The sequence below is a fragment of the Cherax quadricarinatus genome, chromosome 16 (assembly GCF_038502225.1).
Source record: "Cherax quadricarinatus isolate ZL_2023a chromosome 16, ASM3850222v1, whole genome shotgun sequence".
Lineage (NCBI taxonomy): Eukaryota > Metazoa > Arthropoda > Malacostraca > Decapoda > Parastacidae > Cherax > Cherax quadricarinatus.
The window spans coordinates 18549096-18571214 of record NC_091307.1 but is presented as its reverse complement, the minus strand read 5'-3'; the positions used below and the strand labels follow the sequence as shown (position 1 = coordinate 18571214).

Here is a 22119-nt window from a genome sequence, read left to right as displayed (position 1 = left end):
CCTTTGTATGGACTGATGAAGCCACTGTGTGGCGAAACGTTTCCTCAATAAAGATACCCAAGAGTTGCACATGTGTCTAATTTAACAATAAATATATTCAAGGTAAGTAATGTGTGTACTGTATGTATGTTTTAGGCCTAGCTCTATTGCTCACTTAATATATGATAGTGTAAACTGTTATCAGTCTTCTGTATGCATTTGAAAGTGAAAAAAGGCTATCTTTCACTTTACAGCGCTTTTTGCTTGCGGCATTAACCTGGAACCTAGCCTGCTGTGTAAGTGGGGTCCTCCTGTAGTATAATGGTAAAAAATAGGAATTTTTATACTATCTTAAGTTTTTTGCATAATCCAGTTTTCTGATAATCATAACCCAGTTGACTAGGTGCCTATAAATATATTTTTTCTTTACAGGCATGGACACTGTCGGTGAATAGCCTGCAACCTTCCCCAACTGACTACTGTTCACTTTACCTCAACCTGGCAACTGTTGCAGCCCTTCCTGTGAAGTGTTCCCGGCACAACACTCCTTCACGAACGCACTCCATTACAAAGATAATAAAAACGCATTCGACAGGTGCTGAAGAATGTATTGTGGTACGTTATTGGGAGAGTTGTAAAGCTGGATACTTTTTAAGCAGATATTCTCTTCTTCTTTCAAGAAACCAGCGTAATCCCACCAAGGCAGTGTGGCCCATAAAAAAAAAGTTTCTCTTTTTAACTTCAGTAATGTACACTGAAGGGGTTACTAGCCCCTTGCTCCCAGCATGTTAGTCGCCTCTTACGACACATGCCTTACGGAGGAAGAATTCTGTTCCACTTCCCCATGGAGATAAGAGGAAATAAACAAGAAGAAGAACTAGTAAGAAAATAGAAGAAAACTCAGAGGGGTGTGTATATATATGCTTGTACGTGCGTGTGTAGTGTGACCTAAGTGTAAGTAGAAGTAGCAAGATGTACCTGAAATCTTGCATATTTATGAGATAGAAAAATGATGCCAGCAATCCTACCATCACATAAAACAATTACAGGCTTTTGTTTTACACTCACTTGGCAGGACAGTAGTGCCTCCCTGGGCAGTTGCTGTCTACCAACTTACTACTTAGGAAGCAAATATTAACTTTGAAAATACTGTACTGTGTACTGATTTATTACAAAGTGGGTTTGATTAGATTAGCTTGTCATCTATAAGCAAGATTCAACAAGTTACACATTGTACTTCTTAACCAGATATGTTTTTTTTTTTTTTTTTTTTTAAACAAGTCGGCCGTCTCCCACCGAGGCAGGGTGGCCCAAAAAGAAAGAAAAAATCCCCAAAAAGAAAATACTTTCATTATCATTCAACACTTTCACCTCACTCACACATAATCACTGTTTTTGCAGAGGTGCTCAGAACACAACAGTTTAGAAGCATATACGTATAAAGATAAACAACATACCCCTCCAAACTGCTAATATCCCGAAACCCCTCCTTTAGAGTGCAGGCATTGTACTTCCCATTTCCAGGACTCTAAGTCCGGCTATATAAAAATAACAGGTTTCCCTGAGTCCCTTCAGATATGTATTGATATTAATTAGGAGGATGAGCTATTCAACAATATTAGTAAGTAAAAACTTTCAATGGAGGAATCTCTAAAAATTTTAATAAAATAAATATAGTGGCAGTACTATGCTTGGTGCAGTTTAAGGTCAAGCTATCAAGTGAGGCTTATTAAGCAGTTGACGGTCAGTTATTCACGGTTATTGCTGTTGGTGGAATAGGCTGTTTGTTCACAAGTGGAATCGTGGCGACTCAGGCAAGAGTGAAAGCTCTTCTGTCTGTGTACAATCATTGATAGATTCATGTGTCTTTTCTATTTGGCTAGATGTTTCTAGGTTGGTTGGGTTATTTGCATGAAGCTGGTATGAATATACTGTAGTCATACTATGTAGATATTTTACAGTACAGTATAGAGTAACTGAAACTGCCATTTTATTGGGCTAGATCTCACTTGAATGTTTCATATTTTAAAATGCTTGAATGGAGCCTGTATCTCTTGCCATTACAGCTTGTGTGTGAGAAAGCAGATCTCTTTGCCAGTGCCTGTGGTGTTGCAAGAGCTTATCCCACTTACTCACGGAAGACTGCCACAGCTACATCCACCGACCACACCATAACTGTGGAGGTGTTGCTAATTGGAAAGGGGGATACACCAGTGACTGATGAGGATATCAAAGTTAGTTAAGTTTTTCTGCGTGTGATTTGAAGGAACAAAGTATTTTTATTTTATTTTGGCATTTTACGTTTCTGTTATAGAAGTTTTTAACTTGCTCTCTCTTACCTGTATTATCAAGAATTTAAATGTGAGTATTAATAAAAGTATTATAAGTCAGTGTCTTTAATGTTCTTTTCTAAAAATATTTGATAAGTTTCTGATTCACACTTTTTTTGCATATGCTTTATTTAGTTAAAAAGTCTATTCCAGCTTAAGAAAACTTTATTTTATTAAAGTTTTCTCAAGCTGGAATTTTATATACAGCCTAATTATGCTTCTTCCATGTTACGTAAAATTATTTCTATTTGACATTAATTTATGAAATTATTGGTAATAAGTATCCTCTTATTAATGGAAAATTCACAGCTTTCATTGATTTTGTGTGTAATAGTTTTTCTCTTGGCAGGTATTGAATGATGCTGTTTACGGTGTACGTCTTGCTGCTAGAATTGTAGATTCACCAGCCAATGAGATGCACACTGATGCTTTCATTGAGGTACTGGATATAGTAAAATTCTGTTTCTCCTTATTTTGAAGCTGTAAATCACTGATAATTCTTAGTGCTCTGTATTTTCAAAGTTTTCATCAGTTTGTGTACCGTTACAGCACCTACCAGTACAGTATATATAATTTCCCTATTTGTGGTTCAGGAATAGACCTTGTTCTCACATTATTCCTGCTTTCTGTATATTTATCTTTTATGCTCTTAAAAATTCCAATGATTTTGCCATACACTGTTTCTGAGTTTATTCCAGTCATAAATCACTTCATTTACGGAGAAACATTTTCTGGTATCCCTGCTATGCCGCTGCTTATATACATTAAATCTCCAGTATTTGTGTGGTTCCATTTCTAGAAGCACGGTGAATAATCAAAATCAATGAATGACACTTTTGATTGTCAGATAAAGCAAAAAAAAAATTTGTCAAAAAAAAAAAAAAGTTTTAAAATATAATTAGCTATAAGTATACAGTGGAACTTTGGTGTATGAACTTAACTGGTTCTTTGGTGTGTTTGAAATGCAAAGAGTTTGATATCCTAAACAGTATATCCCAGGCTTTAATTATCAGCCTCACACACTGAAGCTTGTTGAACTGACTCGTCCGAAAGTCTCTTCGGAGTTAGGTCAGTGTCAAAGGTCACTTCAAAGCACTTTCGAAACAGGGCTCTCGTGTAAAATTTTTTTACAACTGGATTTTAAATGAGTCAGTGCGTTCGGACTCTAGGAAAATGCCATAGACTGAGTCTGTATTTTCTGAACAAAATTGTTCTGATTCTGGTTTGTTCGAGGTTCCACTGTATGTGTATACATGCTGTACAGCATACTTAGAATAATATATACAGAACGCTAGTATTTTTTTTATTATTAACACATCAGCTGTCTCCCACTTCTTCACTGTCTTGCCAGAGGCACGCTTACACTGCAGTTATAAATCTGCAACATTAACACCTCTCCTTCAGAGTGTAGACTATACTTCCCATTTTCAGGACTCAAGTCCAGCCTTCTGGTTTACCTGAATCCCTTCTTTAATGTCACATTGCTCACACTCCAACATCACGTCAAGTCATAAAAACCATTCGTCTCCATTTGCTCCTATCAAACATGCATCTCCCTTCAGTGGGTTCCCGCCCATGTTGGAATCTGGGGTAATGAAGTGGCAGATCGGGCGGCCTCCCTCGCTCACACACTTCCTACTGTTACCCCTCTTGCCCTGGGCCACAGTGATTTCACAAGGGCTGTTTGGAAGGGAATCGTCATCAGTGGCAAGAGGGCCTTGCACATTCCCTCTCTTCTTCAGCGTTGGGCTCTGTCCGAACTTTTAATGGCCCCTGCCCTTGGGCTCACCATCCCAACCGCTTGGTGGACGTTGCACTGACTCGCCTTAGAGTCGGGCACTTGCGACTGGCGGCTCATCCATATCGCCTTCAGATGACGGACTCTCCGTACTGCCTGTGGTGTCCCTCACAGCCTGAGACGGTGGAACACTTCCTGCTGTGGTGCCCACATTATCACTCTGCACGGACTACTCTCCATGCGCCCTTGCGCGCACTTGGGGTGCACACTTTCACTCTACCTGTCCTCCTCAACAGAGAGGGGTTTCGCCCTCTGGACCGTCAGGAGATATTGGCCTGTACCTGCTCCTTCCTGCTGGCTTCAGGGCATATCAGAGACATATGATACATAGTTATTAGTCAAGACATTCTTCCAATTTGGTTGATATTCCCTTTCCTAGCACTGGACGGCTGGGCTCGATACGGCGTATGCTGTCAGTGGCCCTGAAACCCAACAGAAGAAGAAGAATGCATGCTTGCTGGAAGTCCAAGCCCCTCGCACACAAAACCTCCTTTACCCACTCCCTCCAACCTTTCCTAGGCCGACTCCTTCCCCGCCTTCCCTCCACTGCAGATTTATACACTCGAAGTCATACTATTTTGTTCCATCTCTCTACATGTCTGAATCACCTCAACAACCCTTCCTCACCCCTCTAGATAATGGTTTCAGTAATCCCGCACCTCCTCCTAATTTCCAAACTATGAATTCTCTGCATTATATTCACACCACACATTGCCCTCAGACATGACATCTCCACTGGCTCCAGCCTTCTCCTTGTTGCAACATTCACCACGCATGCTTCACACCCATATAAGAGCGTTGGTGTAAATATACTCTGATACACTACCGTCTTTGCTTCCATGGACAAAGTTCTTTGTGTCCACAGACTCCTAAGTGTCCCAGTTGCCTTTTTTTCCTCATCAATTCTGTGATTCACCTCTTCCTTCATAGACCCATCTGCTGACACATCCACTAATAAATATCTGACTACACGCTAGTAATAGTATGAAATCTGGTACCAGTCCATGGAAAGCTACAATAACGGTCTCTCACCAAAGCAGGGTGACCCAAAAAGAAAATTCTTTCATCATCATTCAGTACACAAATTAAATACAGTACTAGTTGAGGACTGATTTTTAAAAAGAATTTTTCTTAACACTTTTAGGGTCGACAGGCCCTCTCAGAGACTTGTTCTCAGGGTCGGCCAAATTTAAAAAAAAAAAAATTATTTTTTCTTATGAAAAGATAGAGAATCTTTTCCCGATCATAATGACACCAAAAGTATGAAATTTGATGGAAAACTTACGGAATTATGCTCTCGCGAATTTAGCGGTCTCGACGATGTTTACGCATCGGCGATTTTGCCCACTTTGAGCCCTATTTTCGGCCAATTCCAGTGTACTTGTCGACAAAAATCATAACTATTTCGCTAGACCTCCATTTTTTTCTCTCAAATGAGTACAAGAAACCACCCATTTACCAATTTCAACTATCCAGTTCAGTGGTCAGAATTTAGCAATTTTGCCAATTTCACCCAAATTTCAAAAGATGCCAATTTCCGAATAGAGTCCAGAATAAACAAGAAAGACATTCCTGGCACTAAAATAACATTTCCTCTGTTCATTAGTCACGTCCCCGTGCCCCTCTTACATTCTTTTGCTTTCCACTTTGAATTTTTATTCTCACAAAAAACTAGAAGATTTACAGTTATGCAGACTACTGCATTGGTGTAGAAATGGTATAAATAATATCAGCGCACTTGTGAAAGAATATTAGACTCACCAGTTGACGTGTATTGGACGCATAGCATGATTTGTTTACTTTTGAACTTGGGTAAAACTCGAACATTTCTGCTACTTTGAGCTCAATTTCAAGGTACTTTTCTTTGTAAAACCAGTCAAAATCATCTCAATTTCTGTAATATGTCTTCCATTCTATAAAATGAGACCAGGAAAACTAGAATACAGCAATAAATACCATACGAAAATACAGTGCAAAGTCACTGTTTTAATCCAAAAACACGGTCAAAGTTTTTTTTTTCTCATTATGCACTGTGTGCTGCAGGATTTTTTTTATGCCACGCACACTGACCACATAGACCCATTCTTTCATATGTAGGCCTACCAGCTTTCTCACTAGATTTGAGGGCGCTAGAATTTAGGCGTACTATTATGTCAAAAACCCAGGTGCGTAAGCCGTACTAGTACGGCCGAAACCCTGAAAGGGTTAAATGAGGGTACAATACTCCTGGAAAGTCTGTAGTAGTATTGGCAGAAATAATGCAAGTACAGTGGACCCCCGCATACCGTTGGCATCACATAACGTTAAATCCGCATACCGATGCATTTTATCGCTAAGATTTTGCCTCGCATACCGCTAAAAAACCCGCTCAACGCTATTCGTCCGAGACGCGTCTATGTGAGGCCTGAGCCAGCCTCACATGTTCCGCCGGTGGCATTGTTTACAAGCCAGCCTCCGCGGTAACATCCAAGCATACAATCGTAACATTTCGTATTATTACAGTGTTTTTGGTGATTTTATCTGCAAAATAAGTGACCATAGGCCCCAAGAAAGCTTCTAGTGCCAATCCTGTGGTAAAAAAGGTGAGAAATATTATCGAAATATTGTGGTACCATGGTCAACTGCTGATGCTGCTGCTGCTGTAGCATTGTCAGCTGCTGCTGCTGTAGCACCATCAGCTGCTGCTGCTGCTGCTGTACCACTGTCAGCTGCTGCTGCTGCTGCTGTACCACTGTCAGCTGCTGCTGCTGCTGCACTGTCAGCTGCTGCTGCTGCTGTAGCACTGTCAGCTGCTGCTGCTGCTGTAGTACCGTCAGTTGCTGCTGCTGCTGTACCACCATCAGCTGCTGCTGCTGCTGCTGCTGTAGTACCATCTGCTGCTGCTGTAGCATCGTCTGCTGCTGCTGCACTGTCGGCTGCTGCTGCTGTACTGTCAGCTGCTGCTGCTGCTGTAGCACCATCAGCTGCTGCTGCTGCTGTACCACCATCAGCTGCTGCTGCTGCTGCTGTACCACCATCAGCTGCTGCTGCTGCTGCTGTACCACCATCAGCTGCTGCTGCTGCTGCTGTACCACCATCAGCTGCTGCTGCTGCTGCTGCTGCTGTTGTAGTACCATCTGCTGCTGCTGTTGTAGTACCATCTGCTGCTGCTGTAGCATTGTCTTTTGCTGCTGTAGCACTGTCAGCTGCTGCTGCTGCACTGTCAGCTGCTGCTGCTGCTGCTGTAGCACTGTCAGCTGCTGCTGCTGCACTGTCAGCTGCTGCTGCTGCTGTAGCACTGTCAGCTGCTGCTGCTGCTGCTGCTGCTGCTGCTGCTGCTGCTGTAGCACTGTTGTTGGTGTGGCTTATTGAGAGTACCAAGAAACAATTAACCCCAGAGGGTTAGCCACCCAGGATAACCCCAAAAAGTCAGTGTCATCGAAGACTGTCTAACTTATTTCCATTGGGGTCCTTAATCTTGTCTCCAAGGATGCAACCCACACCAGTCGACTAACACCCTGGTGAACAGGGAAAAACGCCTGGAACTAGTGCTCATATTGGTGAATTTAAAGCCAGCAAAGGTTGGTTTGAGAGATTTAAGAATTGTAGTGGCATACACAGTGTGATAAGGCCTGTTCTGGAAGAAAATGCCAAACAGGACCTACAGTACTCAGGAGGAAAAGGCACTCCCTGGACACAGTGTCTCATCTGTCATTGCTGCATCTTCAATAAAGGTAAGTGTCATTTATTCTTCATTTAGTAGAGTAGTACATGCACAATATATACTGTGCATGTACTACTCTACTATTGTGCATGTATCCTTCTCTCTATGCGTGTAGGAAAATGTATATTTCATGTGGTAAAATTTTTTTTTTCATACTTTTGGGTGTCTTGCACGGATTAATTTGATTTCCATTATTTCTTATGGGGAAAATTCATTCGCATAACGATAATTTCGCATAACAATGAGCTCTCATGAACGGATTAATATTGTTATGCGGGGGTCCACTGTATATATTTTTGTGGCATCTCAGAGGAGTTTGAATTTTATTTTTCCTCAACAGTCATGTCCCACCAAGACAAGGTGATCCAAAGAAAAGCACATTTGCCATTATTCATTATATAGCTGTCCTTTCAAAACTGTGTTGATATCAAATGCAAATTTCCCTTGTATTGAAGCACTGTATAAATAAAAAATGTAATCAGATGTTGAATGATCAGTAATTCATTGATTGGGTTAGAGCATGTAGCCTCTGATGGAAAATCTGTATCTTTTAACAAATTACAGTACAAAGTAAAGGATTTATTCAGTATTGCTGAATAAATTACATGGCTAATTTTTTTTTTAACAGGAAGTGCAAAAGGTGGCTCAAATTTTGGGACTCAAACCACAAATTATTAGAGGTGAGGAGCTGGCTGTTAAAGGCTTTGGCGGTATATACGGAGTAGGAAAAGCCGCTGTCCATCCTCCAGCACTTGTTGTGCTCTCTCACTCTCCACCTGGTGGAACAGAAAACATGGCCTGGGTTGGCAAGGGCATTGTATATGACACTGGAGGACTGAGTATCAAAACAAAGGTGAGATGTATATTATCACACAGGTGTATTGTTCCCTGTATGAGTACTATAAATCAAGCAAAGATATGAAAGATACCTTGCCAATTCTCTAATTTTTGTGTATATCTCAAGTATAATGCCGTATGTCTTATCAGTGTTATTTTATCAGACGAGTATGCCAGGAATGAAGCGTGATTGTGGGGGTGCAGCTGCAATATTAGGCGCCTTTTATGTGGCTGTGCAAGCAGGATTTACACAAAACCTTCATGCTGTATTTTGTTTGGCTGAAAATGCTGTTGGACCAACTGCAACAAAGCCTGATGACATTCATACATTGTATTCAGGAAGGTAAAGTGATCTTATTGTATATATTTTTTGTAAAGTGAATGAATCTTTATCACTCAGTGTTTTATCACCAACTTAGTACAGCCTCTCCTCAATTAGCGACGTACTCGTTTACTGACAACTTAGACTTACGACGGGCTCTTTGACCAGTATTCATACCTAAATAATATATGTTAAGAGCTGATTTCCTCTATTCTGCTGATTACAATGTACAGTACACTACTGTATAAACATTGAAAAATATACGAGGAATGCTATAAATGGTGCAAAGGTGACATTAAGACAATATCAAAGATGGTTGACTCTAAGTCACTACCATTATACAGTATTCTCCTCACTGACGAATTTGTTTACCGATGAGGTCTTAGGAACGGAACTCCGTTGTTAAGTGAGGAGAGGCTGTACTGTACTTCATTAGAAGGGCTTTAGTTGGCACTCGAGTTTGCATGCAAACTGTATTTAATGTTAATACTATGTGAAGGATTTGCTATATCTAGACCATGAACATTCTTTATTAGGGATACCTTTATTTTTTCAAGTTTCTGGAAAAAAAAAAAATTAGTATCAGTCATGTACTGCATTGGTTGGTGGTTATTTTTATTGCTATTTTTTTGTCACATCAGAACTAGTGTAAATGTTAAATAGCAAATATTGTACTTTTTTGGTATCTCAGAGTTCTGTTGATAATGCATATTAGTTACTGTACTAATTACTGATTATTACCTGTTAACTGTTAATTTCTCCATTGGAAGTGGAACAGAATTCTCCCTCTGTTAGCCATGCGTGTCATAAGAGGCAACTAAAATGCCTGGAGCAAGGGGCTAGTAACCACTTCTCCTGTATATATTACTAAATTTAAAAAGAGAAACTTTTGTTTTTCTTTTCGGGCCATCCTGCCTCTGTGGGCTACGGCCAGATTATTGAAAGACAAACTTAATATTCGTATTTATGGCTCCTGGGATCATTGCTCCTGCAACCTTCTCTCAGCCCAAGCCTTGTGCATTGAACAGGAAATGTTGCTAATCAGAACTATTAAGAAACACTCAGAAATATTAAATGTCCACTGAATGTAAGTAGCAGGCTTAGGCAATTGAATCTTTAAAATACTGTACATAAAAAGTAGGACTGAAGTAATTATAATTCATTACTGTACCATTATCCAGGAACCACTTAAATGCAGTTGTATGAATAATGTACATCTTTTACTAACATCAAGATACCCCTTTAAATATACAGTGGAACCTAGGTTTTCATCATTAATTCGTTCCAGAAACTCTGATGAAAACTGAATTGGACAAAAACTGAAGCAATATTTCCCATGAGAAAAAATGTAAATCCAATTAATCCATTCCAGACACCCAAAAGTATTAACAAAAAATACATTTTATAGAGAATAACTATAGTTTTACACAGGAAACAATGAGAAATAAATATAAAGGACTAATGAAATGGATAAATGAACATAAAATATCACTTTTACCTTTATTGAAAATTTGTTGGCGTATGGAAGACACGAGGAGGGGAGAGGGAGGAGGAGAGGTTATTGGGTGGAAGGGGAATCCCCCTCCATAAGGATTTCAGGTATCAAGTCCCTATCCGGGGTTACTTCCTTTCTTTGTCTTTTACTGGCACTGGACCCCTGTCGCACAAAAAATCTGTCCAGAGAGGTCTGTTTCTGGCGTCTCTCTAAGATTTACCTAAAATGGGACAAGGCATTGTCATTGAACATGTTGCAGACATGGCTTGCAACAGCTTTGTTAGGGTGATATTTCTCCACAAAACTTTGCAACACTCCACTTTGCACACATGTCCTTAATCACTGAAGAAGGCATAGTCTTTCCCCTCTCTTCCTCCTCTGAAGTAATTTTCTCAGCTGCAACCTGTTGCTGTTCTAGTTGAAGGTGCTGCAGCTCTTCATTAGCACATTACTCCTTTTGCAACATCAGATTCCTTGATTTCTTTTTTCTTCACCAGGATGGAACTGATCATTGATGAAGACTTCCTGTACATCCTAGCGAGATCTACCACACGTACGCCACTTTCATACTTTGCTATGAGTTCTTTCTTGAATTCTATCATGTTTCTCGCCGCCTTTGTCAAATGGCTGGCACTCGGAACTTTCTTTGGCCCCATGTTGGCTTATTTAGCAGCCGCACTCAATAAACAAGCACAAAAAACAATGGATTATTACAAAATGTTTTGGATGAATGAGCAGGGTAATGCTCACTCGACGAGAAACAAAACCAGACTGTCTCAGAACTTGTGGGATGCTTTGTGTGGGGGTGGGCAGGCAGACATGTTTGGTATGGCGGACTGACGAAAACCGAGGTGATGAACGAAAACTGGGATGTACTTTTGACAAAAAAAGTCATCGAAAGCCGAATTCGACGAAAACCAGGGCAAGCGAAAACCGAGTTCCACTGTATGGATGGAAATACATTAAGGAAATTATTTGTAGCATGTTGCATCATTTAGCAATAAACTTGGATTAGTGTGTGCAACATCCTCATCCCTCCTTTCAAGTGCAAGCTCTTTACTACCCACCTCCAGAACTCATTCTGGCGAACTTGTTACCCTGAGTTCCTTCATAAATACTATTAATACTATGTTACACAGCCATGGTTTCTTCACAACTCTTTGCCTAAGGCCTTCTTTTATGAGGAAATAGTCCTCTTACACAAATTAATCGTGCCTCACTATCCAAATAAAAACTTTACTGACATCATGCACCCCCACTTTTCAAAAGTTTAAATATACCTGACTTAGTACCTAGATTTGCTACATATACAAGAAACTTTATACAAAAAAAAAAAAAAAATCCTAAAACTTTTCTTTTGTAGCTACAACAGAATGCATAGGTACAAAACAAGGAACTAATCTCTCTTTGAAATTCCATGTGTTTGGCTCAACCTGAGTAGAAACTCTATGCCAATAGAAGGCTAAATAATATGGAACCCTGTACTAGAAGTTTCTAAAAGTTCTGTATCTACCAATTGATTCTAAAATATTGCTAAGTAACATCGTCTCCATTTGATGTTCGGTTCATTTACATAGATTAAATATAAATATGAAATATCAGGTGCAACCTGCTTATCCAGATTCCAATCATCATGATGCACTTATTCTTCTTTCTTTCAACAAACTGGCCCTATCCCACCGAGGCAGGGTGGCCCAAAAAGAAAAACAAAAGTTTCTCTTTTTAACTTTAGTAATGTATACAGGAGAAGGGGTTACTAGCCCCTTGCTCCTGGCATTTTAATCGTCTTATGACACGCATGATTTACGGAGGAAGAATTGTGTTCCACTTTCCTGCAGAGATAAGAGGAAATAAGAACAAGAACTAGTAAGAAAATAGAAGAAAACCCTGAGGGATGTGTATATATATGCTTGTACATGCACGTGTACTGTGACGTAAGTGTAAGTAGAAGTAGCAAGACATACCTGAAATCTTGCATGTTTATGAGGCGGAAAAAGACATTAGCAATCCTGCCATCATGTAAAACAATTACAGACTTTTGTTTTACACTCACTTGGCAGGACAGTAGTACTTCCCTGGGCAGTTGCTGTCTACCAACCTACTACCTAGGTGATACACTTATTGTCAACACTATACTTTTACTCCTTCCCCCATATTAACCCTTAAACTGTCCAAGCAGATCTACGTTCACATGCGTAGTGCTCCAAAAGTAGATCTACGTTTTTTTACATATTTTCAAATATAACAAAAAAAAAAAAGTAGATCAAAGTTTTTTACACATTTTCAAATGTAAAAAAAAAAAGATCTACTTTTTTTACATACTTTCAGATGTTGAAAAAACGTAGATCTACGTTTGGACAGTTTAAGGGTTAACATTTATCCCCCCTTTTCATATTAACATTGCTGTTTTAATGTTCGTACAGTTTTGTTACTTAAAATAATAATATTCAATGATCTTATCTTCAGGCAACTTAATTATATTAAACTTATCATTCCAAAAATGTAACCTCAGCTATACAATTCAAGTACAGTACTATTAAGTTCAAATTTTAATGTGCCCAAAATATTCAACATAACCAGTGGAAATTAAGATCAGCCAATTGTAACAACTAAGTGCATTTTGTAATTAAAATTTGTTTAATAGAAACCTGTTATTCCTAGAACTGTAGAAATCAACAACACTGATGCTGAGGGTCGCCTTGTTTTGAGTGATGGGGTGGCATATGCAGCCAAAGATTTGCACTGCACCACTATTCTGGATATGGCAACACTTACAGGTGCACAAGGAACTGCAACAGGTGGGGCAGTGCCGCATTTAGTAATTTACATTTTGCTCATTACTGAATGAGAATACCTGGTAAACCTGAGCATACCTGGTAAAGTGTATGGTAGAGTTATTATTGAAAGATTTAAGAGTAAGATGGAGATTAGGATAGCAGATGAACAAGGAGGCTTTAGGAAAGAAAGGGGTTATGTAGACTAAGTGTTTACAGTGAAACATATAGGTGAACAGTATTTAGATAAGGGTAAAGAGGTTTTTGTGAATTGAAACCTTTGTTGGCCAGTGTTATTAATACAGGTGCTGTATGACCCTAGTAGGTTTAGCGCTTCCTTTTGGTTGTAATAATAATAATAATACAGGTAAAAACTCTACAATCTGACTACCGTGCCAGTTGTGAGGGATTTCTAGTTTTAAAGGGCCTGGATTTGCATTTGTAAGTTTTGAAAATCTTGTTTGTCACATAGGAATGCTTACACAAACGTTGGAAACCTGAAGTTACACTCGAAATGAGCGATATAATTTGTTACTTGGATAACAGCAGTTTTAATTAGGATTGTAATGATGTACTAAATGTTGTTGACAGCTTTATCAAAGGATTGTTGTTTTAATTCATAGTCTAATAGAAATGTACAAATCTTTCTTTCAACAAAATTGGCTGTATCCCACCAAGGCAGGGTGGCCCAAAAAGAAAAAAAAAGTAAATGTAAAAGTATTGTGAAAAATTATTTGTCATATCATTGGAGGCCACAAAACAAGTGTTATTTTAGTCTGCTTTAGGCTTGTTCTGCTGCAAGACACATCTTATTGCATGATCTACCCATTATCATAGATGTATTAAGTATGCATTTAGTGTGATTGTTCCTTGTCAGTTGAGCGCCAACCAAGTTTTCTGTGTTTAAAGGTTGTAAAATACTGTGGAAATAGAGAAGAGGATTTCATGAAACATGAAAATGCAGGTGAAAAATTTGGGATCAGTTGATGTGCAATAGTAATCATGTTTATTTAGTTATCTCACAAGGCAATATGGAAAAAAATACCCAAACTTTTGCCCATTGTTTATTAAGGGTCTTAAATCTTAACCAGGTAAGGGCCTTGTTGCAAAATATTATTTTTAGTGTCTGCTTTTCCTAGTATTCTTGGTGAGTGAATCTTCCACAAAACTATTATGGAATTTCTTTATACAGGTCGGTCATCACTAACCCGGCAATCAGTCATCTGGTTCCATTAGTAATCCGGCACTAATTTCGGCTAGCATAATTTCAAATTTCCAGGGTCACCACACCAACTTGCTGCTATTGTTTGGTGGTGCTACTTGCTGCACAAGTCATTCCAGTTTCTTTTTCTCCATTTGTTGTTATAACGTGCTTGCTTTTAGCCCTAGTCATGGCTCCAACAAATAAAAGAAATGCTTCTCGTTGTGTAAAACACATACACAGTACATTGTCCATAATAGATAAGGTGGCTTTGAAGCCACTGTCAGTTGCCATGAGCTCAGTCTTGTGATGCAGGGGAATATGCTTTATTATTATGCTAATATCAACACTATGGCTTATATACTTACCACAATTGATCTAAATTGACACAATAAACAGTATAAATAACATAAAACATGGTAAATACTCCAGAATGAATAATATTTGGCATAATACCGAGCGGTTCAACGAAGGTGTGAAGAGATACAAGTGCTATCCTCCTTTCCCTGTCTTGGGGGCTTATATGTATTAGAGAAAATGGAGTGTAGCACAGGGCTGTGATATACACTCGTAATGCACTGAAACAAAAAAGCTGTTTTCTCTACATAGATTATCATACGTAGCAGCATATGTGTAGAGAACCCAGGATAACCCAAAAAATTCAAAGTGACTTATTTCAAGTACCTGACTTGGTCTTGCCATATATGACTTTTGGTAAATATTTTTTTTCTCAGTTGTTTGTTGGGCTATCGTATTGAAATTTGGGCAGTGTATGATGGAAAAATGCTTCTTAACATATACTTCAAAAATGGAAGAAATCAGATGATAAATAACAGAGTTCACTTCTCAGCCATTAGCCATCCATTAGCGGTATATTTTCTTGTGGTTTTTATGGTTGTATTCTCGTTTGTTTGGTCTCATTTGATAAAATGGAAGCTCTTTCTTTTTTTAACAAACTGGCGGTATCCCACCAAGGCAGGGTGGCCCAAAAAGAAAAACGAAAGTTTCTCTTTTTAAATTTAATAATTTATACAGGAGAAGGGGTTACTAGCCCCTTGCTCTCGGCATTTAATCGCCTCTTACAACACGCATGGCTTACAGAGGAAGAATGCTGTTCCACTTTCCCATGGAGATGAGAGGAAATAAAAAAGAACAAGAACTAGAAAGAAAATAGAAGAAAACCCAGATGTTTGTGTATATATATGCTTGTACTATATGTATGTGTAGTGTGACCTAAGTGTAAGTAGAAGTAGCAAGACATACCTGAAATCTTGCATGTTTATGAGACAGACAAAAGACACCAGCAATCCTACCATCATGTAAAACAATTACAGAATTCCGTTTTACACTCACTTGGCAGGATGGTAGTACCTCCCTGGGCAGTTTCTGTCTACCAGCCTACTACCTAGAAAAATGGAAGATATATTACAGAAATAGAAATGAGTTTGATTGGTTTCATGAAGAAGAGTACCTTGAAATTGAACTCAAAGTAGCGGAAATGTTCGATTTTTGCCGATGTTCAAGAGTAAACAAATGATGTCACCGTCCAATACATGTCCAACTGGCCAGTCTAATATGCAGTATTGAATGGGGTGATATTATTTATACAATTATTACAATAATGCAGTTGTCTGCATAACAGTAAATCTTCTATTTTGTGTGTGAATAAAAATTCAAAATGGAAAACAAGAATACAGTGGACCCCCAGTATTTAATGGCATCGGTATTCGATAAATCCTGTATTCGATGCATTATATCGCAAAAAATTTGCCTCGGTATCAGATTGAAAACCCGGTATTCGATACGATTCGTACGAGACTTGTCCACGTGTGGCCTGAACTGCCCCGTGTGTGCCAGTGTTTACAAGCCAGCCAGTGTGCGCGTATCTAAGGATACATTCGGTACATTCCATATTATCCATATTATCCATATTATCACTGTTTTTGGTGCTTCTTTCTGCAAAATAAGTCACCATGGGCCCCAAGAAAGCTTCTAGTGCCAACCCTTCGAGAAAAAAGGCGCTAATGACTATTGAAATGAAGAAAGAGCTAATTGCAAAGTACGAAAGTGGAGTGCGTGTGTCGGAGCTGGTCAGGTTGTATAATAAACCCCAATCAACCATCTCTAGTATAGTGACCAGGAAAACAGCAATCAAGGAAGCTGTTCTTGCAAAAGGTGCAACTGTGATTTACGAAACAGCGACCGCAAGTGTTAGAAAATGTTGAGAGACTGTTATTGGTGTGGATAAATGAAAAACAGATAGCAGGAGATAGCATCTCTCAAGCAATTATTTGTGAAAAGGCTAGGCAGTTGCATGACGATGGTAAAGAAATTTATTACAACTAGTGCTGATGTGAGTGAATTTAAGGCCAGCAAAGGTTGGTTTGAAAGATTTAACAATCGTAGTGGCATACACAGTGTGGTAAGGCATGGTGAGGCTGACAGTTCAGACCAAAAAGCAGCTGAAAAATATGTGAAGGGATTCAAGGATTACATAGACAGTGAAGACTTGAAACCTGAACAAGTGTTTAATTGCGACAAAACAGGCCTGTTTTGGAAGAAAATGCCAAGCAGGACCTACATTACTCAGGAGGAAAAGGCACTCCCAGGACATAAGCCTATGAAAGACAGGCTTACTCTGTTAATGTGTGCCAGTGCTAGTGGTGATTGCAAAGTGAAGCCTTTATTAGTGTATCACTCTGAAACTCCCAGAGCGTTCAGGAAAAACAATGTCCTCAAGGCTAATTTGTGTGTGCTGTGGAGGGCAAACAGTAAGGCATGGGTCACTAGGGACTTTTTCTATGACTGGTTACACCAAGCATTTGCTCCCACTGTGAAAAATTACCTAATTGAAAAGAAATTAGACCTTAAGTGCCTCCTGGTATTAGACAATGCCCCTGGTCATCCTAGAGACTTGGCCGAGCGACTTTCTGGGGACATGAACTTCATTAAGGTCAAGTTTTTGCCTCCTAATACCACTCCTCTCCTGCAGCCCATGGACCAGCAGGTCATTTCCAACTTCAAGAAACTTTACACAAAAGCTATGTTTCAAAAGTGCTTTATAGTGACCACAGAAACTCAACTGACTCTAAAAGAGTTTTGGAAGGATCACTTTAGTATCCTCAATTGTATAAACCTTATAGGTACGGCTTGGGAGGGAGTGACTAAGAGGACCTTGAACTCTGCTTGTAAAAAACTGTGGCCAGAATGTGTAGACAAAAGGGATTTTGAAGGATTTGAGGCTAACCCTGAGAATCCTATGCCAGTTGAGGAATCCATTGTGGCATTGGGGAAGTCCTTGGGGTTCGAGGTTAGTGGGGAGGATGTGGAAGAGTTGGTGGAGGAGGACAATGAAGAACTAACCACTGATGAGCTGATAGATCATCTTCAACAGCAAGAGGCCACACTTGAGGAAACTGCTTCGGTGGAGGGGATAGAGAAATTGAAGAAGTTGCCTACTTCAAAGATTAAGGAAATGTGTGCAATGTTTCTTAAAGTGCAAACCTTTTTTGATGACAATCACCCTAACACAGCTATTGCAAGCTGTGCTGGTGACTATTACACTGACAATGTTGTGAAACACTTTAGGAAAGTCATAAAGGAACAGAGGGTACAGGCAACTATGGACAGATATGTTGTGCGACAGAAATCCAGTGACTCTCAAGCTGGTCCTAGTGGCATTAAAAGAAGAAGGGAAGTAACCCCGGAAAAGGACTTGCTACCCCAAGTCCTAATGGAAGGGGATTCCCCTTCTGAACACTAACACCTCTCCCCTCCTCCCATCCCATCAATCATCACCAGATCTTCATTAAAGGTAAGTGTCAATTTTTTTATTGTTATTGTGATTATTCTATTGCATTAAAATTAATATTTCATGTAGTAAAATTTTTTTTTTTCATACTTTTGGGTGTCTTGCACGGATTAATTTGATTTCCATTATTTCTTATGAGGAAAATTGATTTGCTTTTCGATATTTTTGGTATTCGATGAGCTCTCAGGAACGAATTAATATCGAATTCCGGGGGTCCACTGTAATATAAGAGGGGCCTGGAGACATGACTAATGAACAAAGAAAATGTTATTTTAGTGCCAGGAATGTCTGCATTGTTCATTCTGGACCCTGTTTTGAAATTGGCATGTTTAGAAATATGTATGAAGGCCAAATTGCCAATTTCTGACCACTTTATTGGGTAATTGAAATAGGTGAATGGGCGGTTTCTTGTATGTACTCAGTTGGCAGATTAGAAGTAAGTAAATAAGCAAGTTTATTCAGGTATACACAAATACAGTTACATAGATTATCATACATAGCAGCATGTGTGTAGAGAACTTAGGATAACCCAAAAAAGTTAGACAAAGTGACTTATTTCTATTGAGGTTCCTAAAGACCATCGTGTAGTTGATGGGTTTTAATGCATAATAAATCAGCTATAACAAACCAGAAACAAGAACAGATCTTGCAAGAACCCTTGCAAGATCTGTTCTTGCAAGAATTGCACTGAAGTGTAGGTTCAGTGCAATGCTTGTATAAACCTTGCTAAATTTAAACAGCACTGCAGAAGGAATACTGGCAAAATAGCTATGAATTTGGTAGACTGGAGCAATGGAATGGACCAAAAATTGGGCATTAATTGGGTAATTCGGCAAAGTCGCTAATCCGTCACCCTACAGGTCCCACTGATGCGGGATTAGTGATGGCCAACCTGTACATTCTGTTGTATTATGATTTATTAAATTGGAGTCCACCTGTGTAAATGGCCTGCATTCAATTTAAAATTTTGCTTTTGTTTCAACTTATAATTTTCAGGGAAGTATCATGGAGCGGTGTTAACAAACGTACTGGAGTGGGAAGAGGCAGCAGTAACAGCTGGACAGGCTTCAGGGGATCTGGTACACCCTCTTCCCTATTCACCAGAACTTCATTTTGCAGAGTTTGCCTCTGCTGTAGCAGATATGAAGAATTCTGTGGCTGTAAGTTTTTTTTTTTTTTTTTTTTTTTTTTTTTTTTTTTTTTTTTTTTTTTTTTTTTTTTTTTAACACCAGCTGTCTCCCACTGAGGTAGGGCCTTTTCCCCCAAAAAGAGGAAACAGTTTCACTGTCATTCATACAATCACTGTCCTGCCAGACGCTTTCTGACATCACAGTTTAGCTACCTCTTATTCTCACTTTAGCTTTCTTTCTTTCAGCACACCGGCCGTATCCCACCAAGGCAGGGTGGCCCAAAAAGAAAAACGAAAGCTTCTCTTTTTAAATTTAGTAATTTATACAGGAGAAGGGGTTACTAGGCCCTTGCTCCTGGCATTTTAGTCACCTCTTACAACATGCATGGCTTACGGAGGAAGAATTCTGTTCCACTTTCCCATGGAGATAAGAGGAAATAAAAAAGAACAAGAACTAGAAAGAAAATAGAAGAAAACCCAGAGGGGTGTGTATATATTTGCTTGTACATGTATGTGTAGTGTGACTCAAGTGTAAGTAGAAGTAGCAAGACGTACCTGAAATCTTGCATGTTTAAGAGACAGAAAAAAGACACCAGCAATCCTACCATCATGTAAAACAATTACAGGATTCCGTTTTACACTCACTTGGCAGGACGGTAGTACCTCCCTGGGCGGTTGCTGTCTACAAACCTACTACCTAGGTCTCACTTTAGCTATCACTAAATAATGATCTGATATGTCTGTTTGCATAGATTATAACAAAAGTTGTACTCACAATTTAGATAGGTATGTGATGTGATATATAGTGAATGCTGCTAGGTCTTGTATTTTCACTGGGGCTAAAGACAATGTAGCAGCCCTCACCAACCCTCTCCCTGCAATCCATTCTTCCACAAGTGATAATTGTGTAGACTTGGATGTAGATGTTTCCTTGTTGCTCTCTTCTACCTCAGTTTTTTAATTTTACTTATTTGTGATTAAATAATTGTTTTTATAGGTCCACATAACTTTAACTGACATAAAAATAAAGTGAGACTTGTAAGTTTACAGGAAGTTTGTAGAGTTACTTTTGCAGCATCTGCTTTTGTTTTCTTCACAAGAATGATGAAAGGAATTCCTGAGCACTTTGCCTCAGGCAGTCAGTCGAGCACAAGTGATGCCTGTGAAAAGAAGGATAACACTTATGTCATGTAAACATATACAATCTAATACATCCAATAAATTTCAAAGAATTGTAGGAAATTCAAATTCAAAATGGGAATTGACACAGTTACTTTTTGCTGATGATACTGTGCTTATGGGAGATTCTAAAGAAAAATTGCAAAGGTTAGTGGATGAGTTTGGGAATGTGTGTAAAGGTAGAAAGTTGAAAGTGAACATAGAAAAGAGTAAGGTGATGAGGGTGTCAAATGATTTAGATAAAGAAAAATTGGATATCAAATTGGGGAGGAGGAGTATGGAAGAAGTGAATGTTTTCAGATACTTGGGAGTTGACGTGTCGGTGGATGGATTTATGAAGGATGAGGTTAATCATAGAATTGATGAGGGAAAAAAGGTGAGTGGTGTGTTGAGGTACATGTGGAGTCAAAAAACGTTATCTATGGAGGCAAAGAAGGGAATGTATGAAAGTATAGTAGTACCAACACTCTTATATGGGTGTGAAGCTTGGGTGGTAAATGCAGCAGCGAGGAGACGGTTGGAGGCAGTGGAGATGTCCTGTTTAAGGGCAATGTGTGGTGTAAATATTATGCAGAAAATTCGGAGTGTGGAAATTAGGAGAAGGTGTGGAGTTAATAAAAGTATTAGTCAGAGGGCAGAAGAGGGGTTGTTGAGGTGGTTTGGTCATTTAGAGAGAATGGATCAAAGTAGAATGACATGGAAAGCATATAAATCTATAGGGGAAGGAAGGCGGGGTAGGGGTCGTCCTTGAAAGGGTTGGAGAGAGGGGGTAAAGGAGGTTTTGTGGGCAAGGGGCTTGGACTTCCAGCAAGCGTGCGTGAGCGTGTTAGATAGGAGTGAATGGAGACGAATGGTACTTGGGACCTGACGATCTGTTGGAGTGTGAGCAGGGTAATATTTAGTGAAGGGATTCAGGGAAACCGGTTATTTTCATATAGTCGGACTTGAGTCCTGGAAATGGGAAGTACAATGCCTGCACTTTAAAGGAGGGGTTTGGGATATTGGCAGTTTGGAGGGATATGTTGTGTATCTCTATACATATATGCTTCTAAACTGTTGTATTCTGAGCACCTCTGCAAAAGCAGATGATAATGTGTGAGTGTGGTGAAAGTGTTGAATGATGATGAAAGTATTTTCTTTTTGGGGATTTTCTTTCTTTTTTTTGGGTCACCCTGCCTCGGTGGGAGACGGCCGACTTGTTGAAAAAAAAAAAAAAAAAAAATATATATATATATATATATATATATATATATATATATATATATATATATATATATATATATTAGGGCCCCACTTATACGGCGGGTTAGGTTCCAGGCTGTCGTCAGAAAGCAGACATCGCCGGAAGGCAGAACGCCATTTTTTTCCATTTATAAATGCATATAAATGCCAGACAACATGTTTACACTAAATTATATTAAGTTAGTAATAGAACTAGGCATTAAAAACACACAAAGTAAAATACATTCACAGTAAATTCATTACTTATCTTAAAGTATTTGTAATCTTAATGTAGGGAGAGAGGTGAGTAGTACTTATTTGTAGGAAGTCAGGTGCAGGT

At 39.1% G+C, this 22119-nt stretch overlaps 1 protein-coding gene across 2 annotated transcripts in view; it reads left to right on the top strand.

The window, feature by feature from the left end:
• Window positions 1-411: 411 nt before the first annotated feature.
• grsm (granny smith) overlaps window positions 412-22119 on the top strand; it is a gene marked incomplete at its 5' end in the record, with an annotated part of 45479 nt that continues 23771 nt past the window's right edge. For both annotated transcript variants that reach the window (XM_070085449.1, XM_070085448.1), the window contains 7 exon segments: window positions 412-594; window positions 2046-2213; window positions 2659-2748; window positions 8439-8663; window positions 8812-8990; window positions 13126-13262; window positions 19247-19410. In XM_070085449.1, the coding sequence (XP_069941550.1) occupies window positions 412-594; window positions 2046-2213; window positions 2659-2748; window positions 8439-8663; window positions 8812-8990; window positions 13126-13262; window positions 19247-19410 (1146 nt within the window).